Source organism: Phallusia mammillata, chromosome 8 (genome assembly GCF_965637545.1).
Source record: "Phallusia mammillata chromosome 8, kaPhaMamm4.hap1.1, whole genome shotgun sequence".
Classification (NCBI taxonomy): domain Eukaryota; kingdom Metazoa; phylum Chordata; class Ascidiacea; order Phlebobranchia; family Ascidiidae; genus Phallusia; species Phallusia mammillata.
The window spans coordinates 15,618,936-15,641,738 of record NC_137259.1 but is presented as its reverse complement, the minus strand read 5'-3'; the positions used below and the strand labels follow the sequence as shown (position 1 = coordinate 15,641,738).

Genomic DNA, 22,803 nt, shown 5'->3' with positions numbered 1-22,803 from the left:
CTAACAACGAGTGTGTAAACGCTTCCTGTAAAATGCAAGTCATAGAGATGACTCACCCTGCTTCTTTATTAGTTTCCCATCTAATCGTGGATTTAAAAAGAACTTTTTCTCATGAATTTTTAAAATATGTTGCACTCATATTTCAAAGCGGTATAAAATAGGTCCCAACAAAGGCAAATGGGTTTGGTGTTGTTCTGGTTTCGAAATTTCTGAATAAATAAGCAACTACAAACTATTGGACATGAGCAACCTAGTGGATTAATTTATTTTTAATAGTACTAACCAAAACTGAATACTTCCAGCTATAAATAAACCAAAATATTGAAACAAGATAACTTAGATTAACAAACAAAAAGTACAATTTTCATTTCATTTCGATTTTTTACGGCGATACGAAAAATATTTATGGTGAACATTCAAATACATGGCATGTTAATTGCCATGATACAACACACTGACAAGAAATGTTTTTTACAAGCTGTTGGCTAAACTTGTATGCATAGTGGTTGATGCGTCAAAGTTTTTTTTTCGTACATAGAGGAAAAACATAATCACTACATCAAGATTCAATTAATTTATGTGGGCATAACGATTAGTGCACAACCGCTGGTATAACTTTTCACTTGTTTTTTGTAATGTTTAACCTCTATTGGTAGTTATTTTCGTATTGTTACACAAGTAAATGTTTGTGGTTCAAATACAACGCATATAATTAAGGTATAATATCGACTGGTTAATCAATGGTCTTTACTAGCGTTGTCTTGTGCCAGGCCTTCAGCTTTCTGGCGATGGAATGGCATTTTTATGAAGGGCAACAAACATGTTGTAGCATTAGGAAAAACAACACCAGAGCAAATGGCGCGATAGGTCAAAACTTCCCTATAGCAATATCCTAGCTAAGGTGACTTGAGTAACCCACATTAGTCCTACACCAATCACGTGAAATACAAATGCATCTGTTATGCGGATTGGGTAAGTAACTTGGACCACAAGTTCTGTAGCGCTCACTATTGCAATACCCACAAAAAGTCCAACAAATATTTGGCTGGTGTAAACCGCATGGCTAATGATGAAATTTCGATTCCAGCTATCCCAAGAATGTAAGAAACGCTGGCCAGACCAGTAGACACAACAACTGCCGCTTTATAACGTCCAGTTATCGTCAACGAAGGTCCTGCAGAGAAAAAGCCCACAGTTGTCATAATCCAAAGGCCCATGATCATGAAGACTCCGTCAATATTTGTGTTCTTACTGAAGTTTGCTTGTAATATCGATGATAGCAAAGTGGTTGCACATCTAGGAACTGGAGCTATGACCATTCTCGCAAACGATGCTGTTAAAAAGTGAACATTGGTCAAAAGTTTGAGTTGCACGTCTTTAAACTTCGTTAACTCTTCTCTAATGCTGGTGTTTTCATTTTGATTTTCTGACTGCAATCGTTTTGCTTGAGCAATGCTTGGAGGGTGCTTGGGTCGTGGTTTAATAAAAAACACAACAAACACAAGGACAGCCCATGTAGCGAAGGCAAATGCGCCAAAGACCGCCAGCAAACGCATTCGGATTGTTGATGGACTATCACTGATTAAAACCAAGTATGGGGCAACCACAGCACCAGTAGCTTCTCCAAGAGACCGGCCTATAAACATGACACCAAGGGCGTAGGCGATTTCGTTGTTGGAAACCACACAGCTGCTATTAAGCTTTTTAACGGAATGTGAATCGTTGTTGATATTGCTGACAATACCTGACCAGAAATGGCTATAAAATATCCCTGTTGCACTGAAACAGCCAAACAGGTCAGAGATAAGCCTATAGCGGAGCAAAAGACCATTGCAACAATAGATGCTTTCACGCTGTATCTTCTCAACACAAACAACAGCGGAATGCAAAGTGATACCATCGTTAAAGCCCGAACATTAGAAAGCCAGTCAATTTGCCAAGGTGCCATATGGAAGAATTTGGCCATGACATTGTTGGTGAGACCATATGCTGCCAACACAAAAGTCCGCAAACTAGACACAACACACGTGATAAAAGCTATCACCCATCTTTCAGGTAATGGGGCATAATGGAATTTTCGATTAACTCGGAAATACCGTTAGCGAAACCGTTCCGAGTAACAAAATTTCGTTCCAAATTGAACAATTTCGTTTCGGAACGAAAATTTTGTTCCGAATTTTGTTCCAAGTTACAAAAATTTCTGGTATGTCGTAACGAAAATTTTTGAACAGAAAAACATCGTTAAATTGGGTGTAACAAAAAATTTTGTTACCGTATTTTTTTGTTCATTAGGTGGCGACAAAGAGAATTTTTAAGCATATTTTAAACATTTTGTGTTTTAAATGTGCACATACATGGTGAAACCATACAAATTGAATCTCGTTCCCAAAAGTGTTAGCTGTCACAAAATTTTGATACAAAATTGTTAATTGGAAGAAATTACGTTACAAAACTATTTGGTGGAACAAAATTTTGTTGCGGAAAAGTGTTAGCTGGAACTAAAATGTGTTAGAAAAGGTATTTGTTAGCAGAAAAATTGGTCACGGAAAAGTGTTAGCTGGAACAAAATTTTGTTACGAAAAGTGTTAGTTAGAACAAAATTTTGTAGCGGAAAGTATTAGCTGGAAACATACTTTAAGTTTCAAAATCATCGGTTTTAAACAAATTTAGCTCACAAAAAGCTATAGCTGTAAGAAAATTTTGTTACGGAAAAGTGTTAACTGGAACAAAGTTTTGTTACGAAAAGTGTTAGATGGAACAAAGTTTTGTTACGGAAAACTGTTAGATGGAACAAAATTTTGTTACGAAAAGTGTTAGCTGTAACAAAATTTTGTTGCGAAAAGTGTTAACTGGAACAAAGTTTTGTTACGAAAAGTGTTAGATGGAACAAAATTTTGTTACGGAAAACTGTTAGATGGAACAAAATTTTGTTACGGAAAACTGTTAGATGGAACAAAATTTTGTTACGAAAAGTGTTAGCTGTAACAAAATTTTGTTACGGAAAACTGTTAGATGGAACAAAATTTTGTTACGAAAAGTGTTAGATGGAACAAAATTTTGTTACGGAAAACTGTTAGATGGAACAAAATTTTGTTACGAAAAGTGTTAGCTGTAACAAAATTTTGTTGCGAAAAGTGTTAGTTGGAACAAAATTTTGTTACGGAAAACTGTTAGATGGAACAAAATTTTGTTACGGAAAACTGTTAGATGGAACAAAATTTTGTTACGAAAAGTGTTAGATGGAACAAAATTTTGTTACGGAAAACTGTTAGATGGAACAAAATTTTGTTACGAAAAGTGTTAGATGGAACAAAATTTTGTTACGGAAAACTGTTAGATGGAACAAAATTTTGTTACGAAAAGTGTTAGCTGTAACAAAATTTTGTTGCGAAAAGTGTTAGTTGGAACAAAATTTTGTTACGAAAAGTGTTAGCTGTAACAAAATTTTGTTACGAAAAGTGTTAGTTAGAACAAAATTTTGTAGCGGAAAGTATTAGCTGGAAACATACTTTAAGTTTCAAAATAATCGGTTTTAAACAAATTTAGCTCACAAAAAGCTATAGCTGTAAGAAAATTTTGTTACGGAAAAGTGTTAACTGGAACAAAGTTTTGTTACGAAAAGTGTTAGATGGAACAAAGTTTTGTTACGGAAAACTGTTAGATGGAAAAAAATTTTGTTACGAAAAGTGTTAGCTGTAACAAAATTTTGTTGCGAAAAGTGTTAGTTGGAACAAAATTTTGTTACGGAAAGTGTTAGTTGGAACAAAATTTTGTTACGGAAAACTGCTAGATGGAACAAAATTTTGTTACGAAAAGTGTTAGCTGGAACAAAATTTTGTTACGAAAAGTGTTAGTTAGAACAAAATTTTGTAGCGGAAAGTATTAGCTGGAAACATACTTTAAGTTTCAAAATAATCGGTTTTAAACAAATTTAGCTCACAAAAAGCTATAGCTGTAAGAAAATTTTGTTACGGAAAAGTGTTAACTGGAACAAAGTTTTGTTACGAAAAGTGTTAGATGGAACAAAGTTTTGTTACGGAAAACTGTTAGATGGAACAAAATTTTGTTACGAAAAGTGTTAGCTGTAACAAAATTTTGTTGCGAAAAGTGTTAGTTGGAACAAAATTTTATTACAAAAATTGTTAGTTGGAACAAAATTTTGTTACAAAAAATTTTAGCTTGAACAAAATTTTGTCACAAAAAGTGTTAGTTGGAACAAAATTTTGTTACGAAAAGTGTTAGCTGGAACAAAATTTTGTTACGGAAAGTGTTAGTTGGAACAAAATTTTGTTACGGAAAACTGCTAGATGGAACAAAATTTTGTTACGAAAAGTGTTAGCTGGAACAAAATTTTGTTACGAAAAGTGTTAGTTGGAACAAAATTTTGTTACGGAAAACTGTTAGATGGAACAAAATTTTGTTACGAAAAGTGTTAGCTGGAACAAAATTTTGTTGCGAAAAGTGTTAGCTGGAACAAAATTTTGTTACGAAAAGTGTTAGTTTGAAACATACTTTAAGTTGCGAAAATCATCGGTTTTCAATACATTTAGCTCCCAAAAAGCTAAAGCCCTAAGGAAATTTGTTACGGAAAAGTGTTAGTTGGAACAAAATTTTGTTACGAATAGTGTTAGCTGTAACAAAATTTTGTTACGAAAAGTGTTAGTTTGAAACATACTTTAAGTTGCGAAAATCATCGGTTTTCAATACATTTAGCTCCCAAAAAGCTAAAGCCCTAAGGAAATTTGTTACGGAAAAGTGTTAGCTGGAACAAAATTTTGTTACGGAAAGTGTTAGTTGGAACAAAATTTTGTTACGGAAAACTGTTAGATGGAACAAAATTTTGTGACGAAAAGTGTTAGCTGGAACAAAATTTTGTTGCGAAAACTGTTAGCTGGAACAAAATTTTGTTGCGAAAAGTGTTAGCTGGAACAAAATTTTGTTACGAAAAGTGTTAGTTTGAAACATACTTTAAGTTGCGAATATCATCGGTTTTCAATACATTTAGCTCCCAAAAAGCTAAAGCCCTAAGGAAATTTGTTACGGAAAAGTGTTAGTTGGAACAAAATTTTGTTACGAATAGTGTTAGCTGTAACAAAATTTTGTTGCGAAAAGTGTTAGTTGGAACAAAATTTTGTTGCGAAAAGTGTTACCTGGAACAAAATTTTGTTACGAAAAGTGTTAGTTTGAAACATACTTTAAGTTGCGAAAATCATCGGTTTTCAATACATTTAGCTCCCAAAAAGCTAAAGCCCTAAGGAAATTTGTTACGGAAAAGTGTTAGTTGGAACAAAATTGTTACGAAAAGTGTCATTTGGAACAAATTTTTGTTACGAAAAGTGTTAGCTGGAACAAAATTTTGTTACGAATAGTGTTAGCTGTAACAAAATTTTGTTACGAAAAGTGTTAGTTTGAAACATACTTTAAGTTGCGAAAAACATCGGTTTTCAATCAATTTAGCCCGCAAAAAGCTAAAGCTCTAAGAAAATTTGTCACGGAAAAGTGTTAGTTGAAACAAAATTTTGAGGCAACAAGTGTTAGTTGGAACAAAATTTTGTTACGAAAAGTGTTGGCTGGAACAAAATTTTGTTACAAAAGAATAGTTAGTTGGAACAAAATTTTGTTACAAAAAATGTTAGTTGGAACAAAATTTTGTTGCGAAAAGTGTTTGCAAACACGCTAGACCGCACGATACTGAATACGTCATTCACATGCTAAACTGCCACTAACTCCAATTCACAGAAAGAACAAATAATTTTCGCGACAGCTTTGTAGTTTCCTGATTTTGCCGCTGGTATCTAGCTTACTCAGCAAAACTGCAGCTGCAAGATAAGCGATAAGCGTCAGGTGATCAAAATCGTTGCTTAAAAAGGGGGAACAGATTCTCAAGGACTGAACGCCTTTCTAAAGCGATAATGCTAATGTTAAGTTGCGCAATGTCACGAATGCACTAAAGTTGGTTACTGTAGAAGGCATAAATTGTGGCAGTCACAAATTCCTTGTATTCTAATAACATAACTCGATTAACATCGATCTAATGTTTGGGACAAAACTATTACGTGTTTGGCAGGTCGAAACAATACAAATGCAAAAACAGTTTGATATGTTGCATTAAGTGCAGTTAACACTAACCAAGAAATTGCAACCAGCGTTCCAGGCGGAACGTAACTTTCCGATTGTTAGCGCATAAAACTCCTTATTAAACCCTTGTTACGTCACAATTGGCGATTAGATAACAAGCGAATACAAGAGATTAAAGGCTCAGCGCCTTGAGATAACGACTCCCTGTTATCAGCGGTAACGATTTGGGCCTATTTAATTTACGCAAAACTTTTTTAAAAGGAGCGGTCCGGATTTATTATCACATTAACTTACAACTTGATGAACAGATTGAGTTGCACAATAAAGATCAGTTTTAATGTTTATTAAGTCATAATCTATATTGTGATGCTTTTACTACCTGTTCGCATTGTTTGCACACAATAGGCCTACAAAAAGACTGACACATGTGACTGCTAGGCTTGTAATACTCTTTTCAGTAACACAACATCTGTTTCGGGCAGTTTGAAAATCAAAAGTTTTGGCAAAGGAGTTTTAATTACATCACGGCCGCCAGTACATATATTTTAATGTGGCCGTACGGCTGCAGATTGCACAGCCTTGACTGAAAGTTTGAGGAACGGTTTAATTCATATCGTTTCTATTCATAACATAAGAATTTGTATTTACAAATTAGATTTTGCTAAATGTCTGTTTAAATAATAGCTTTGAAAAGTAAGAAAAATTTAGTTTTATCAAAAAAATCTAAAAAAATACTACAATTGTTATTGACTGTTCGTGAGCCGCATGCGGCCGACGGACCGCGAGTTTGACAAGCCTGCTGTATCTGACTGCAATTTGGAGTTGGCCAGTGAAAACCGTTTGAAGTTATGTCAAACTGTTCGTGTTTTATAACCGAAAGGTGCTTGTCTGTATGTCAGCGCGCCTTAATTTTAACGGTCGTTCCTTGCGAATAATGACCATGTATACGCTTCTGAATTCCGATTCACTCACTGGAATGACCTATAACTTTGCATGCTGTATCTGACTGTAATTTGTAGATGACCAGTGAAAACCGTTTGAATTTATGTCAAACCGTTCGTGTTTTATAACCGAAAGGTGCTTGTCTGTATGACAGCGCGCCTTAATATTAACGGTCGTTCCTTGCGAATAATGACCATGTACGCTTCTGATTTCCGATTTACTTACTGGAATGACCTAGAACTTTGCATGCTGTATCTGAGTGAAATTTGGAGTTTGCCAGTGAAAACCGTTTGAATTTATGTCAAACCGTTCGTGTTTTATAACCGAAAGGTGCTTGTCTGTATGTCAGCGCGCCTTAATTTTAACGGTCGTTCCTTGCGAATAATGACCATGTACGCTTCTGAATTCCGATTCACTCATTGGAATGACCTAGAACTTTGCATGCTGTATCTAAGTGAAATTTGGAGTTGGCCAGTGAAAACCGTTTGAATTTATGTCAAACCGTTCGTGTTTTATAACCGAAAGGTGCTTGTCTGTATGTCAGCGCGCCTTAATTTTAACGGTCGTTCCTTGCGAATAATGACCATGTACGCTTCTGAATTCCGATTCACTCATTGGAATGACCTGAAACTTTGTACGCTGTATCTAAGTGAAATTTGGAGTTGGCTAGTGAAAACCGTTTGAATTTATGTCAAACCGTTCGTGTTTTATAACCGAAAGATGTTTGTCTGTATGACAGCGCGCCTTAATATTAACGGTCGTGACCTGCGAATAATGATGATGTACGCTTCTGAATTCCGATTCAATCACTGGAATGACCTATAACTTTGCATGCTGTATCTAAGTGAAATTTGGAGTTGGCCAGTGAAAACCGTTTGAATTTATGTCAAACCGTTCGTGCTTTATAACCGAAAAGTGCTTGTCTGTATGTCAGCGCGCCTTAATTTTAACGGTCGTGACCTGCGAATAATGATGATGTACGCTTCTGAATTCCGATTCACTCATTGGAATGACCTATAACTTTGCATGCTGTATCTAAGTGAAATTTGGAGTTTGCCAGTGAAAACCGTTTGAATTTATGTCAAACCGTTCGTGTTTTATAACCGAAAGGTGCTTGTCTGTATGTCAGCGCGCCTTAATTTTCATGGTCGTGACCTGCCCAAAATGACCATATACGCTTCTTATTTCCGATTTACTCATTGGAATGACCTGAAACTTTGCATGCTGTATCTGAGTGCAATTTGGAGTTGGCCAGTGAAAACCGTTTGAATTTATGTCAAACCGTTCGTGCTTTATAACCGAAAGGTGCTTGTCTGTATGTCAGCGCGCTTTAATTTTAACGGTCGTTCCTTGTGAATAATGAGCATGTACGCTTCTGAATTCCGATTCACTCATTGGAATGACCTGAAACTTTGTACGCTGCATCTGACTGTAATTTGTAGATGACTAGTGAAAACCGTTTGAATTTATGTCAAACCGTTCGTGTTCTATAACCGAAAGGTGCTTGTCTGTATGTCAGCGCGCCTTAATTTTAACGGTCGTTCCTTGCGAATAATGACCATGTACGCTTCTGAATTCCGATTCACTCATTGGAATGACCTGAAACTTTGTACGCTGCATCTGACTGCAATTTGTAGATGACTAGTGAAAACCGTTTGAATTTATGTCAAACCGTTCGTGTTTTATAACCGAAAGATGCTTGTCTGTATGACAGCGCGCCTTAATATTAACGGTCGTGACCTGCGAATAATGAAGATGTACGCTTCTTATTTCCGATTCACTCACTGGAATGACCTATAACTTTGCATTCTGTATCTAAGTGAAATTTGGAGTTGGCCAGTGAAAACCGTTTGAATTTATGTCAAACCGTTCGTGTTTTATAACCGAAAGGTGCTTGTCTGTATGACAGCGCGCCTTAATTTTAACGGTCGTTCCTTGCGAATAATGACCATGTACGCTTCTGATTTCCGATTTACTTACTGGAGTGACCTATAACTTTGCATGCTGTATCTGAGTGCAATTTGGAGTTGGCCAGTGAAAACCGTTTGAATTTATGTCAAACCGTTCGTGTTTTATAACCGAAAGGTGCTTGTCTGTATGTCAGCGCGCCTTAATTTTAACGGTCGTTCCTTGCGAATGATGACGATGTGCGCTTCTCAGCTGCATTAAGTCTTTAATTTTGGAGCTGATATTGTACGTCATAACATTACTGTTCACATAAAAATTCGGTAATAGCACTAGATAGTCTGTAAACACTGCATTCCTCTCAGTACACAATCAAATATTCACTTCTTTAGAAGTATGAAAAAAAGTTTCAAGTGCACTGGTCAAAAACAAGTACTCTACGACAGATGTAATCAAAGCATGAACTACAGAAATTGCCAAAGATTAGAACAACAACAGAAATGATCACTTTTAACAAAATCATTTAAAGCCATGTGCAAAATATGGGTGTACGTTATCTAGTGATGTGTTATGTATTCTATTAAAATGATGAAATCTATCACTGTTTCGTGTTTGTTTTGTGTCATGTTCATTGTACCTTGATGTGTGTAATTTTGATTGGAATGGAAGCAATAATTTACCGACCAAAGTATTTTATCGTTTTGTAACACACCTTTTGTTACATCTTTTGTTAATGCTATAGCTAATGTTGCAAAAAAAGGAATATATTCTTTAGAATCATTTTGAACTAGCTATGGGACGTCTTGACAATAATTGATGAGTCAACAATATGCAACTTGCTGATTCAGCACTTATTGTCACTGTAAAAGCCTACGCTTCGTTGCGTCATCTACCACAAATTCAGAAAGAAACAGAAAGAGAAACGTGAACAATATGTAAAAGAAAAAAGTAGAAAGAAGCTTAAGGATCTCGACACACCAAAACTTAAAAAAAACATTTGGAGCTTTTGTTGGGCGACATTTTCTGTCGTGTTATATGCAGACTAGGATGCAGGGGTGGAATATTTAGAGGAATGAGGCGAGATGAACTGTTAGGAAAAGAGGAAACTGCCCAAGGAAATTTTCAATTTTAGTTGAAAAGCAGAAAGAACAAAATCGACGTGGTTGCATTGTTTTGTCCAAACTTGAATATGATCACCTCAAGGTTGCATCTGACCATGCATGGGCTTTTTTGAAACATAAGCCGGGAGAGAAATCTCAAGCTTTTCCATCATTGGTTACTGCTGGTGCTGAAATGGAAGCCACTACATTGAATAGGCTTTTCAAACTGGTTTCTATCAACGTAAATGGCAGTTTCAGCAACTGATGTCAGAAAAGTAATAACAACTAAAATGAGAGATGCTCCAGCAGAAGTTCAAAAAGCAGTTGCCAGGGCCTAGGGGCACTCAATCGAAATGGCAAATCGGGTGAATGACTTGTCTCATCCTTTGGAAATTGTTGAAACAGCTAGGATGGCTATGGAGGAGGTGGTTTCAAGTAAGCACCCATTTACTAATTCATTTTCAACTACCCTGCAGGATTTTTCTTCAATAGTTTTTGTTTCGCAATTTGGTCAGTTAAAACCTTTTCATCATTATATTCTAGATGATATAAGTATGTTTTAATATGGTATTAAATAGTTGTTTGTTTTGTACAGAAGATATATCTCAATCTCAACCGGATCAGGAGTCGTCAGAATCTGGTATGTATATGACCTACATACTACAATCAATGTTAGACACTAGACAGGCATTCACATGTTATAAGTAAGCACTCTAGTTGTACATGGTGTGCTTGCCACTTATACAGTCATTCCATAATGACCATTGAGGCTGTAATCTAACTTTATATTACATTATACAAAAGCAGCAATGCCAATAAATTTGACATAAGAGTCACAACTCAAGCATCTTCCTGCCATAAGAAGGAAATTTTAAACTAAAGTCTGCCAGAATTTTGACTGTCATGTCAAGTTATTTTTAGAGTTACGCTTATTTTGCACTAACTTAATATTATACTTGTCCAATCTCATTTACTGTGTCACAGAAAGTGGAGAAACAATCGTAACCACAACGTCAGAAAATCAAAAACTCAGCACTGGTAGGCTTGCGTTTTTTGCTTTTAGTATATATTTTATTTATTTCAATGCAATTTTAATAACTGACAAGTTTACTTGATTGCAACCAATCGCTGTCATGAACTACCTCTAAACATAGTGCATTGAAGTTGTTATAGTCCAAGTCATGGCAGTTATAATTGTATTTACAATTATTTATATTATGTTGCAGATGAATCATTGTATATAATGGTTCAGTTTGTGGACGATAATGAAGTTTTACAATTTTTTCAAATCTCTGACTTAAAAACATTGGACAACAAGAAATTTAAAGACTTCTCTCAAATTCCTGAAGGTGGTTTATGCAAAGTGAGGTGGCCAGCAGACAAGCTGCTTTATAAGGCTAAAAGATTCCATAGTCGCTATGTAAGTTTACTAGACTTGAACTTTTTAAAGCTTAGTAATACCAGATACAAGTAGGATAATTGTAACAGCCTAATGACATCCCATTAAACGTACATGAAATAATATAAAATTGCAATCTTTCCAAGAAATATTAATATTTTTTTGTCTACTTCCAGGTACACCAACTAAAGAAAAATGCCGCTCAGATTTTGAAGCATCACCAAAAAAGAGAAGACTTTTCTAAATTATTTAAAATAACATGTCATGCAGTTACATTGTTTCTGTAAAATAACTTTTTTCTATTCATATTTCTCACTGTAGTTGACAGTCTGTGATGCAGCTTTAAAATTACCTAATTTATTGACTGCAAAACAAACATACATTTACTTACATTTTACATGTCCCAAGCTATTTTAGAAACTTAAAATCATTGCATTTCTGTTTTGCATTGCCATTAACCTTATTATCTTAGTGAATGTTTCCAATGTTCAGTGTTCATTTTCATTATTTTTGTAAATAATCATTTATTTTCATCGCTGTATGTTCTTTTTGCAACAATGTTGTTGAAGCCCTAAGCCCCATTTTACTATTGAATGTTTCCAATGTTCGGTGTTCACTTCCCTTTTTTTGTACATAATCATTTATTTTCATCGCTGTATGTTCTTTTTGCAACAATGTTGTTGAAGCCCTAAGCCCCATTTTAATATTGAATGTTTCCAATGTTCTTTTTGCAACAATGTTGTTAAAGCCCTAAACTCCATTTTACTATTGAATGTTTCCAATGTTCGGTGTTCACTTCCCTTTTTTTGTACATAATCATTTATTTTCATCGCTGTATGTTCTTTTTGCAACAATGTTGTTAAAGCCCTAAACTCCATTTTACTATTGAATGTTTCCAATGTTCGGTGTTCACTTCCCTTTTTTTGTACATAATCATTTATTTTCATCGCTGTATGTTCTTTTTGCAACAATGTTGTTGAAGCCCTAAGCCCCATTTTAATATTGAATGCTTCCAATGTTCTTTTTGCAACAATGTTGTTAAAGCCCTAAACCCCATTTTACTATTGAATGTTTCCAATGTTCTTTTGCAACATTGTTGTTGAATCCCTAAGCCCCATTTTCCCATTGAAAACTTTCACTTCATCAAAATTCCGAACTAATAAACACATAAAATTAATTTAGCTGTGCGGTTTGAATGCTAAAATTTGCAGACCTCTACCTCCATCTAACGGTTTTTCGTTGACTTGAAAAAATATGTTCCGAACAAAAATTGTAACATTATGTGGTCGTTAGAAACCGTTACCTATGCTAACAAAAATTATGTTACAAAAAAAAATCTCGTTCCGAACCATTACATAGGGGATGGTTTTATAATTTCTTCATTCCATTTCTTTCGTTTATCTTCATTTTCTTCAGAGAATGGATTTATCAAAGGCTTTATTTCATTTCTTGTTTCCATTAAACTTCCTTGCTTTATGGCTACATTTTGTAAGTAGAGTTTGTCTCGCTTGGTGAAAACATTATCTAAATATTGCACTAAAATATTCACTTTGCCGGAAATATTTAAGGCATCAACTTTCGAATCTTTTACATGCGAGAAGCAACCTTTAAAACAAATAAGATTTTTGCTGTGACGAATACTTTTATGGTTTTCACAGCATTCCAAGTTTGGACCATTAGCGCCATTTTTGCTCTCGTGTTGTTTTTCCTTACGTTACCGACATTTTTGTTATCCTTCATACAGATGCCATTTCATCGCCAAGAACCACAGGCTATATGGTACAATGCAACCATAATGAAGAATCGTAACCAATCAGCTTTCTTCAAAGCCATGAGCAGCTGAAACATTTTCCCAGACTTAAATGATGCAACAACGTAGATGTGCAATTCAAATCTTTACCTCAAAATTGGTTATTGACAGGCGACACAGTATTATTTAAACACTTAATTGAATGTTAAATTGTGCTGGTATATCGTTTCACCTATCAATTGAGCCTATAGTAAGCAAAAGATGTAACACAACAGCCGCCATACGGTGGAAAATTTCAGCCATCAGCTTGTACAGCATTATTATCCTGCGATTGCAAAATTATTGCGGAGTGTGTTTAAAGTACCTTCCTTATCAAATAGTAAAAATGAAATAAATGCTATTCTATGTAACCTGTTTTATTACCAAACTTTTTGTAGGTGAAATTATGTGTGATTATAAAGCAATCAATTAAATGCGTTGCTGTTGATGATCATGATCATGCTTAACCCTACTTTTTTCATTCGTCGTAAAAAGTCAAACATTTAAAAACCAGAACCAATTTTTTAACCAATTTGCCGTTCCTACAGTGTGCTATCTTTTCCTAAAAAACAAATGTGTGTTAGTCATTATTAAATCTACGATTATTTAAGGATAGTAATAAAGCAATAAAACGAGTCATTCATATATCACGCTTTGTGCAGGAAGCGTTTCTGTTGTTGTTGTGAAATCTTCTTATCAATCGAGACGCCTAAAGGAAACGTGACAGGTTAAGCACAATATCTTTTAGGTTAGTTCTGTAATAAACAAAAAACCTAGTTTGGGAGACAAATAAAATGTTAGCCACTGCATCGACTGATTAGCCCTGGTTTTGAGCGAAACTCGTGTCTTAGACAATCTTTTGAATTTGCTGACCTTGCTGGTTTCGGAAATTAACTAGCCTGGTCGGAAAAAGTAGGCTTAGTTCATGGGCCTTTGGATTATGACCATTGTTGGGTATTTATTGGCAGTTCCATTGCTCCATATATCTGGACGTTCGGTCTGGCAAGTGTTTCTTGCGTTCTTGGGATAGCTGGAATCGAACTTTCGCCACTAGCCATGGTTTATACCAGCCAAATTCTAGTGGGGTTTTTCGTTAGTAAGTGTTACCGAGCTTGCAGTTCAAGTTAATTATCCAATCCGCATTGCAGATGTATTTGTACTCATGTGTTTGGAGAAGGAATCATGTGGATTATTCAAACACCATTGCTAGACTCTTACTGGATAAGTTTGGCCCTGTAGCGCCATTTTCTTTCGTCCTTTGTTTCCTGCTGCTACCTACCCGTTTTATGCCGTTTATAAACATGCCATTTTATCGTCAAGAAGCAGAAGGTTTGTTATATGACAGCACTAGAGAAGACAAGTGACGAACCGGCTACCATTACCACCGTCTGGACAAAAATGCATTGTCTTTAATTTGCGAAAACGTTACAATTAATACAACGGTCGAACAGTGTGCTAAAATATAGGGTATGAGTTTAGAAAACACTCATTTAAGATATATGTCCATCTTTTCGATTGTCAATATGAGTAAAGACAAGATATGTCCGAGCTTTGTATAAGTTGGGACAACTTCAATATGTAAAAGATCTAAAAATAGACGCCATAAAACAGATTGCAGACATTAAACCGCATTAAAAGTAGTGTTTCAAACCTTAAGAACCTTTCAAACTACCAACAATTTAAACACCATACGAATTATATTTAGTGTTGTGTCCTTGCCAGCATTTAATGAAGTTAAATGTTTCGCTTGATTATAAAAAAATACGATAGAAACGCTTTCAAGCAAAAGTAAATCGCAAACGGCTGATCAACGCAAAGTTATAATGAGCGAAGTATGTAGGCGCGCAGATAATAATGAAATCTTTAACCACGCAAATTAAGCCTTAGGCAAAGGGTGTTCTTCATGGATTAACAAAAACATGAATAACGCAATAATGGCTGAAAAGCAAACCTAGAACATACCACAGCTTGTCCACATTGGTATCGTGGTCACAAACTATTTTAGACCACGGATAAATAAGTTTATTACCCTACAACCCAGTTGTGAATTATTTAGAACTACTGAAAAATTTAGTGCAAACCAGGTACTAAAACGAAATTCTTACAACACATATTACACTGCTTCCTGTAAGAATCGCAGAATCTCGTGCTGTAAGCACGATTTATTTCTACTCATAATACTAAAGCCTTGTTTCGTTATAGTTTTGCTATCTTTTACACTTTTATGTTTGAGGGATAACTTTTTAGTACATGTTAAGCATCTTAAATGTCACTGATTCAATGAACGTGTGATCTTGTTGATATAGGATCTAAAAATTTAACTTGTAACGAGTGCAAATCTTTCTCCCACATATAACAACGACTTGTATACTCACGCCTATATAAACTGTAAGCAAGTATGAAATGGTTGCAAACCAATTTTAACTTCAATGCTTTACCAGCTGGAGGTGCATCACTGGGCAGGGACGCGTGTTACTGCGACCGAGCATTCGGTTCATGTATCAACAAATACAAAAGTAAATGTAAAGTTTCTGGCACAGCTGAATCTTTGCCAGAGAAAACTGCTAAGGGCAATCTAGTCAGGGCAGCATGTTGTGGTATCCGGTTTGGGAAAACGTTCTTTTGTGACCACATATCCAGCTCCATTAAAAACGTGATGTTATTGCGTGTTCCTTTGGTTGACATTGAGCCTCGAAATACACTTTTTGCTTGTGCTAACAGTTTGAAAGCAATTCGGTATGGACATTTAGCAGTTTTTTCGCATTGTTGTACAAATATGCGCAAAGTTGTATCAACAGAAAACAATGCTGACTAACACAGAAACAATAAACATTCATTTATCTCAATACTCCAAACGTCCACATATTTAGTGTTTGGTACAGGATCTATCCCGCAAGTAGTAGGCATATTTTTTTTTATTTTTTTTTATTTTTTTATTTTTTTTGTTAAATATTTTTTTTCGACGATCACTGATTATAAGTAAATTTTTTGTAAGAATAATTGACGAAGCAACAGTGCTTCCTAATCAAAATCAGTCAACAAAGTTGTTTAACGATATATGTTTCACCTCAAAAGGGCATCTTCAGTCGTTCTGTGAAACAACGGGTGTAAAAGTAAAACAAAACAAGCAATGAACTAAATCCATATCAAACACACCAAAAAATTACAACAACCTGCTACAAGCCCTTGCTAACTATGCAAGATCTGCGACAGAACTGCATCTAAGCTACACGAAGAGCTAACACTACAACAAGCGATAAGGGAACAGTGCTCACCCATATAGAAAGAAGGAAAAGGAGAGAGACGAGATAACCGTCTAGTCTAGGGGCAACGAAAGAACTCTAGAGTGGACACAAACAAACAACCCAGTTCAAATGGAATTACCAAATAAAATCGATAAAAAACAGTAAAAAAATAAATAAAATAATAAAATATAGTTATCGCACGCTGGGCAAAACCATTTTTTGAATATTGATAGTAGCTTGGGTAATTTTAAGCCACTTTGCTTCGCAAGCGTCCAAGTCTTTAGAAGGCGGCTGCTGTAAAAACGTGACATAAAACACACTCGGCAATGTCGGGATAGGTGGCGAAGAGTTCAGGGTGTTTAACTGCGTAATGGCGCAACAGCGCTGCATTATCGTTACCTTCTTTAATATCATGTTCTTTCCATACCGATCTATGGTGGTGTAATTTTGCCACACGCGGCAAAGATATTAGATTAAAACAGGTGCTGGACTGCAAAAACTATGGTGTGTATGCGGCCACATGCCGTATGTGTAAAGAACAATACATCGGCCAAACAAAAAACCGGTTTAGCACCCGATGGAACCACCATAGATCGGTATGGAAAGAACATGATATTAAAGAAGGTAACGATAATGCAGCGCTGTTGCGCCATTACGCAGTTAAACACCCTGAACTCTTCGCCACCTATCCCGTCATTGCCGAGTGTGTTTTATGTCACGTTTTTACAGCAGCCGCCTTCTAAAGATTTGGACGCTTGCGAAGCAAAGTGGCTTAAAATTACCCAAGCTACTATCAATATTCAAAAAATGGTTTTGCCCAGAGTGCGATAACTATATTTTATTATTTAAAAAATTTTTTTTTTTACTGGTTTTTATCGATTTTATTTGGTAATTCCATTTGAACTGGGTTGTTTGTTTGTGTCCACTCTAGAGTTCTTTCGTTGCCCCTGGACTAGACGGTTATCTCGTCTCTCTCCTTTTCCTTCTTTCTATATGGGTGCGCACTGTTCCCTTATCGCTTGTTGTAGTGTTAGCTCTTCGTGTAGCTTAGATGCAGTTCTGTCGCAGATCTTGCATAGTTAGCAAGGGCTTGTAGCAGGTTGTTGTAATTTTTTGGTGTGTTTGATATGGATTTAGTTCATTGCTTGTTTTGTTTTACTTTTACACCCGTTGTTTCACAGAACGACTGAAGATGCCCTTTTGGGGTGAAATATATATCGTTAAACAACTTTGTTGACTGATTTTGATTAGGAAGCACTGTTGCTTCGTCAATTATTCTAACGTCCACATATAAGCGAAAAAGTTGTATTATCACACCTATTTGTCCATTTCCAGATTGTGGAACTATGATAAAGCAGCAAAAACTAAGCTAAGTGCAACATAAAACAGCCAAGGGTGGGCAAAGACAAGGATGTCAATTTTAAACGACTACAGAAGCAAAAGTGGCAGCCAATCACTTCAGCTTGCTAAAGCTTCGTTGCTTCGGAGCGAAGCAAAAGTTTAAAGCACAAAACACAATGTGCTATTTGCTATTTTTAATTGCATCATGTCCGAAAAAGCAAAGCAAAAATAATATTAATTGCTTCTTGTCGCGCTAATCTAAAAACTACTTTTCAAGTAGTACTTCCATTTCTGACTGTTCGGCATTTAGCCTATGAAATGACAGATTCTGCGAAGCAACTAAAACCACGGCAATAAATGTTGTAATTATCGGAAAACAGATGGATGCTGAAGCATTGACGTATGACAACAACGCTCGTCCGATCACTGGGTACAAAAGTGTCATTATTCCCAAACCAATCATCGTCAACATTGAAACTTGTTTAACGGATGAGGGGTAGGTAATTTCTACGAGTAATTCATAGAGAGCAACAGCCGCTGAACCAGTAACAAATCCAAGTATTGCCATCCCAGCATAAATCACAGCAAAATTCGACAATTCAGCACCTATAAGACCTAACATACACGACACAGTTTGTGTGGCCAAACAGGCTACTACTATAGCTTTGTATCTTTTAGTTTTCGTGACTACGGGTCCAGCGACCAAACTTCCAAATATTGACATAACCCAGGATGTCATCAGCACCAATCCCGCTTTAGTGTTTAAACCAGAGGCTTTTTGAAACTGATTGTGCAGAATGGAGGAAAAAAGAACGGTGTAACTTCGCATAACTGGAACAGAAAGGCCATACACTAACCACAGCGTTAGAAATTGACGGTTGGTATATAGATTCAACATTAGATCCTTGAAACGAACAAGTTGTTCCGTGAAACTTACGTTCTGCGCTGTTTCTTGATGCTTTATCAGCATCGCTTGGGCTTTGCTCGGCGGTGTAGGGGGCCGGCTTTTGAGAAAAAATACTTCTGCTATTAAACATATAATCAGGACTAACCCAACTGAACCAAGTAGAAGAAGCATACGGAACCTTACTGTGGACGACGTTTGGTCCATTTTCACTAAATGTGGAGTCGTTAGTGATCCAAAAGCTTCACCTAGTCCCCATCCTACTGTACAAAAAGAAATGACTGGGCCAATTTCATCGGCTGGAAACCATACAGCGGCTGTGCTGGGAACCAAAGACATTGCAAGGATGTTACTGGCAGCTGACACAGATTGTCCTACAATTGCCAAGGCAAAAGTATGTCTTGTCAAAAAAGCCAGGTCCACAAGAAGCACCCCCATAGCTTGACACGAGGTCATAAGAATGAATGCGGTTCTATACTTTGCACTGCTCATAAGAAACGAAAGCGGAACTGTGCAAAGGACAAACACAACTGCTTGTGAGATCAACAACCAGTCTATTTGCCATGGCAGGACTTGGAAATATGCAGCAAGGACATCGTTTACTGAGGGGTAGCATGATGCCACCCAGCCTCTAGAAAAACTGAGTGTAAACATCAGAACAGCTGCAAACCATCTGCTCGAATACGATTTGATTTCCTGTCCACTGATTTCTTCAACTTGGCGTGAAATAAGAGAAGCGGTTGATTCCGTAAGATTGCACTCATTTGCCATCTTTGCTAATAAACAATGCCAGTTAAGTAAACCCAAAACTAAAAAACGGCATACTTTAACTGTTACAAAAAAAATGTAGAGTAAGACATATAAGCTTCGAGCAAACAAATAAAAAACACATTCTTGTCAAATCTCACATGTTTCATAATTGCCTGCAAAATACTCTCTGGAAACTAAACAACAACATTCAGTGTTAACCAAAATGGAACTGTTACGTATTAGTTTTTTGGGAGTTGGTTGCGTGCAGATGTAATCACGAAAACGTGACAAAACAACCACACATCTGTCTTTTTGTCCTTTGTCATTTTAGTTAAACTTCAGAACCTAAATACCTCTTAGACATCCTGACGTCAAGAGCTAATACGCATTTATTTTCTGCTGTGACGTTTATCTCATTTTTGCTGTGACATTTTGCGTGTCCACGAAATAGCTTTTAAAATCAAATGCAGTAAACGTTTATAGTTGTATTTGATTCGTAACATGATTTTACTGCTGAAGAAAGCGTCAATGTATTTTTCATCCTTTGATTCCGACCCGAAAAAGCTTCTCGTCCGGCCGTTTTTTGGAAAAAATTAGTGAAATTCAAAAGGATATATACAAAATGTACTCAAAAAGAGCAGCAGACGATCAGCGTCAGTGTAATGTTTTATTTTTGAAAAACAGAAATATTAATTTCGCCTATTTGGGCATCGTCAGTTTCCGTCTTATTCAAATAGAATCGAATTCTATTCTATTTGAATATATCTGATAAGTGTAGACAGATCCGTCGGTCACCGCCCTGTCACACAGGCTGATTCTTGTAGTCTGCTATGACATTACACTTACATTCAAAAGGATATTGCGAAAGAATAACTCAATCCTTAACCGTAAAAGAAACGTTGCGAGCATAGTGTTGTACGTAAGAGCAAATAAACAATGTGTTTAACCTCAAGTCCTTCAACTGCATAAAGCGCACTCCTCGCGTAAATACTTGTAATGACCTCTAGGGCAAAGCACGAGCTTATAAAGCGGTCGTTACGCTTAAGCGAACACACGTGGTGATACAAGACACGCACGAATAAACACAAATATATAACACTCCTCACTACAAACAAATTCTAATTCTCAAACCCATATCTGGTTGGCGGTTGTCGGGTTCTCGTGGGGTAACGAGTATAAGAATCGTTCGACATGTTGGAACGGTTATCAAAAACAAAATCATCAAAACACGGCGAATTACATTTACATTGCCACGAACATTATTTTCCGACATGTCAATTAACTGATTAGTGTGACGCTTCCAAATAAATTTGCAGTTTATACGTACAAGATAGGTCAGAGACCCGAGAACTTTTTGTATGACACCAATCGCCCAACGTTTACTGCGAGCACGATAGTCTAAGGCTGCCACTTTTTGACCAACTTCAAATGTTCGTGGTGACTGCACGTGGTGCCTGTCGATGTGCTTTTCTATACAATTCTCAACCCTTTCTTCTCCCGTGGGTTGAACCAGATCTAGCCGTGTTCTACAATTGCGCTTGAGGAACAGCTTGGCGGGGGACTCCCCTAACAATGCATGGGGAGCATTGCGATAGGACAACAAACATCTTGAAAGTTTGCTTTTTAGGGTTCCAGGATCGTTTGCCATAGATTGTAAACCTCTCTTGACAGTTTGTACAAATCTCTCCGCTTGGCCGTTAGTGGCTGGAGAGTAAGGAGTAGTCTTGGAATGACGAATACCGTTCATCTTTACGAACGTCTCGAACTCCTGTGAAATAAATTGAGGACAGTTGTCTGAAACCATTTTTTCAGGAATACCGTTCCTTGAGAAAACGTTGCAAAGTTCGTCCATGGTTGCAGCCGCCGTGGTCGAACGCATCGGGATTACTTCTGGCCACTTAGAATAAGCATCCACGATCACCAAGAGCATGTGGTTTTCAACAGGACCTGCAAAATCTAAGTGAATGCGTTGCCATGGTTTAACACATGTTTGCCACGGGTGGTATTTTACGATGGCTGGTGCGTTTCTGTTTTGTAAACGCCCCGAACAGTTTTTAGACAATTCCTCGATGTGCTTATCGAGGTTTGGCCACCAGACATAATTTGGAGCGATTTGTTTCATCTTCACAACACCCAGGTGTCGGTTGTGTAATTCCTGCAAAATGGAAGGTTTTAAACTTTCTGGAATAACCACCCTGGGTCCCCAAACCAAACATCCTTAATATGTTGATAACTCGTTTCTTCGATAATAATACGGCATGATGTCACTTTCCTGCACCCAATTGCCCGATGTCACGCAAGCAAACACCCGTGACAAAGTCTTGTCCGAGCGTGTGTGATTGGCAATCTCATCAGCCGTTACAGCAAAAAAGGCAATCTGCTTGAAATAAAAACTGCTCGCAACATCGGACGAAGTCTCAGTGGAGCATTGGGGCAATCTAGACAAACCATCAGCATTTCCATGTTGAGTTGCAGTGCGGTATTCTATCGAATAATTATGAGCGGACAAAATTAAAGCATAACGTTGCAAACGTTGTGCCGACATTACAGGAATGCTTTTTTTGATGAAATATAGAAGTAAGAGGCTTATGGTCTGTCACAAGCGTAGAATGTCGACCAAACAAATAAATGTGAAACTTTTGTACAGCTCACACAATAGCTAAAGCTTCTTTATCAATTTGCAAATAGTTTTTCTCGGACTTTGACAGAGATCTCGAGATGTAAGCAATGGGTCGTTCACTGCCTTCCGGCATTACATGCGACATAACTGCTCCAATACCGTACGGCGATGCATCACATGCTAACTTAATTGGCAAATTTACATCATAATGTGTAAGAACCTTATCAGAAGCCATAAGTTTACGAGCTTTGTCAAATGACTGAGCGCATTCCAAGGACCAGTTCCATTCACGACCTTTCTCTAAAAGTTCACATAACGGATGTAAAAGGGTTGACAGATTGGGCAAAAATCGATGATAATAATTAACTAAGTCAAGAAACGAACGTAGCTGGGACACATTCTGTGGGGTTGGACAACTCGTCACTGCCCTAATTTTATGGTGGGATTTATGCGATCCCTCTTTATCCACCACATGACCACAAAATTCGATTTGGTCCTTAAAACTCACACTTGTTCCGATTTACTTCCAAGCCATGCCCCGACAGTCGCTTGAGAACATTCCTAAGATTTTCTTTATGTTCTACATCTGTTGTTCCAGTGATTATCATATTATCTAATAAACATTGTACCCCTTTCAAACCTTGCAGTACTTGATCCATAGCCTTTTGCCATAACGCTGGGGCTAAAGCTAAACCAAACACTAGGCGGTTGTAACGAAAAAGTCCTTGGT

General features: G+C 36.8%; 2 protein-coding genes across 2 annotated transcripts; one reads left to right on the top strand and one right to left on the bottom strand.

Annotated features, from left to right (window-relative positions):
- Positions 1-9,247: 9,247 nt before the first annotated feature.
- On the top strand, positions 9,248-12,601 carry LOC145205329 (uncharacterized). Its single transcript, XM_080078017.1, has 5 exons — positions 9,248-10,460; positions 10,621-10,665; positions 11,010-11,063; positions 11,252-11,445; positions 11,601-12,601. Exons 1-5 carry the CDS (start codon positions 10,379-10,381, stop codon positions 11,709-11,711), a joined length of 486 nt encoding a protein of 161 aa, XP_079934143.1. The 5' UTR covers positions 9,248-10,378; the 3' UTR covers positions 11,712-12,601.
- Positions 12,602-18,064: 5,463 nt separating this feature from the next.
- Positions 18,065-19,474, bottom strand: LOC145205579 (choline/ethanolamine transporter FLVCR2-like). The gene has a single exon (XM_080078312.1). The coding sequence runs from the start codon at positions 19,472-19,474 to the stop codon at positions 18,065-18,067; it is 1,410 nt and encodes a 469-aa protein (XP_079934438.1).
- Positions 19,475-22,803: the final 3,329 nt, after the last annotated feature.

Excerpts from the sequence above, each read along its gene's own strand:
- LOC145205329 (XM_080078017.1), top strand. The coding sequence starts at position 10,379 with ATGGCAAATCGGGTGAATGACTTGTCTCATCCTTTGGAAATTGTTGAA. Across the intron at positions 10,666-11,009 it reads TCAGGAGTCGTCAGAATCTG|AAAGTGGAGAAACAATCGTA; the intron begins GTATGTATATGA and ends ACTGTGTCACAG. Across the intron at positions 11,446-11,600 it reads AAAGATTCCATAGTCGCTAT|GTACACCAACTAAAGAAAAA; the intron begins GTAAGTTTACTA and ends GTCTACTTCCAG.
- LOC145205579 (XM_080078312.1), bottom strand. The coding sequence starts at position 19,474 with ATGGCAAATGAGTGCAATCTTACGGAATCAACCGCTTCTCTTATTTCA.